General features: G+C 44.5%; 1 protein-coding gene across 1 annotated transcript; it reads left to right on the forward strand.

The window, feature by feature from the left end:
- Window positions 1-626: 626 nt before the first annotated feature.
- On the forward strand, window positions 627-1,728 carry LOC111666368 (unconventional myosin-VIIa-like; the record flags this gene model as incomplete). Its single annotated transcript, XM_023421699.2, has 4 exons — window positions 627-972; window positions 1,067-1,182; window positions 1,319-1,446; window positions 1,586-1,728. Coding segments are annotated over exons 2-4 (309 nt in total), but the record flags the coding sequence as incomplete, so codon positions are not given.
- Between the last annotated feature and the right edge of the window lie 221 nt (window positions 1,729-1,949).

The following is a 1,949-nucleotide window of genomic DNA, read 5'->3' on the forward strand; positions in this document are numbered from 1 at the left end:
TCTGGCGGACTGCAGGTCACTTGCATTCAGAATTTGCTGGTATTTAGTGGAATCTATTCTTTCTTCTAGCTGCCACACAACCCCAAAGCAGAATATTTCATATTAATATTTTTTCTCCAACCGCACCTCTGGTGATTGTGGCCGACAAGCTCAGTTTTATCTTCCTCTGTCCCCAGCGCTTGTTACCCGAATGACTCTGGTTCATCCAGATGTTGCGTTGCTTTAGACTTTTGTGAGGAGGCAGCAGGTAATGTTTCCCTCTGATGACTCTTCCATGTAGACCCAGTTTGTGCACCGACGCTGCACAGTGGGACGGTGCACCACCACTGCTGTGTCAGCTGAACCTTCCTGCAGCTCCTCTGCAGTCGTATGGGGGTGTTTGTTTTGCCTTTCTCCCCAGCAGACATGCAGTTTTATCTCTTAATCTTCAAGATGTTGTCTTTACTTCCACAGTTCCCCTCAACTGCCATTTCAGGCGGTGGAAATTTCGAGCTGATATCTTCTTATAGCCTCTCCTGCTTTGGAGACCACTGAGGAACATTTACACGATTTTTTCTTTTTTACCTCGCACAGAAAATATTTGTTGTGTAGCAGTTTATCTTAAATCATGGGAACATGTGTTTGACAAAAACAAATCTCAGCTCAAACTCATCGTCGAAAGCTCTGGAAAAAGCTCGTTAGAAGACCTTCGGTTAAGATCAATCTGAGACAATCTGAGTAAATGAAAACAAAATGACCTGCATGACCAGATACCACAAGGGATAAGTGAGGAAATAGGAATGAATCTGAGTGAAATGACCCTTTTAGAAACAATATGGCTGTAGAACTTAACATGAGGCTGATGGAAATGATTTTAACCAGACTTAACTGTCTTGTTCAGCAATGTTTTTGATGTGTTTGTAGACCTTCACGGGCTCGGTGCTGGTTGCAGTGAACCCGTACCAGGACTTTCCTTTATATTCAGCTGACCAGGTGAGACCCGCTTGAACTAGCATACATCATACAAGTACAAGCCGAATCTCTGGCAGGGATGTGTTTCACGTGTGCGCTCTTGTTCTCCCTTCAGGTGAAGTTGTACCATGGTCGAAAGCTCGGGGAACTCCCGCCGCACATCTTCGCCATTGCTGAGTCCTGCTACTTCAACATGACACGAAATCTCAGGAACCAGTGCTGTATCATCAGGTCAGGACAAATTACTCACTGAAAAAGTCAGCATGGACTCTGAGCTGCTGCCCGCAGACAGCCCCGAGTACAATACATGTTGTTGGGTGACACTTTTTTTCGATCACTGAATCATTTACTTTTGCTTTAATCTCAGCGGGGAGTCAGGAGCAGGGAAGACGGAGAGCACCAAGCTGATCCTGCAGTACCTGGCAGCGGTCAGCGGGGAGCTCTCTGAACAGGGGATTGAACAACAGATCCTGGAGTCCAACCCAATACTAGAAGGTAAAATTATACTTCAACTGACCATTAAAACCTAGCAAAACACACTTAAAAAAGAGCCTATAATATATAAATAGATTGTTTTATTTGTTGAATCCAGTAATGGCACACGCACACCAATCTCTGTTCTGTTTAATTAAAGCCTTTGGAAATGCTAAAACAATCCGCAACGACAACTCCAGTCGCTTTGGGAAGTATTTGGAGATCTTCTTCAATAAGGACGGAGTGATCGAGGGTGCTCGTGTGCAGCAGTATCTCCTGGAGAAGTCTCGTGTCTGCCATCAGGTGAGACAGCTCTATCCAAACAAACCTGGCTCTTATCTCTCCACAGGGCAGGTCTTTACTGTAAACTTGTAAAAGCATAGTACACTATCTGTAGTAGGTGTTGTTATATAAACATGCTATCAGTGTTAACCATTGCAACAGGCTCCCACTGGCCTATAGACAAAACAACCTGCCGGGTCAATGTATTGAGAAGGAAAAATACAGACGCCATGTGAAACAGT

This window comes from Seriola lalandi, unplaced genomic scaffold (assembly GCF_002814215.2).
Source record: "Seriola lalandi dorsalis isolate HSWRI2012SDOR001 ecotype SW California unplaced genomic scaffold, Sedor1 jcf7180002002885, whole genome shotgun sequence".
Lineage (NCBI taxonomy): Eukaryota > Metazoa > Chordata > Actinopteri > Carangiformes > Carangidae > Seriola > Seriola lalandi.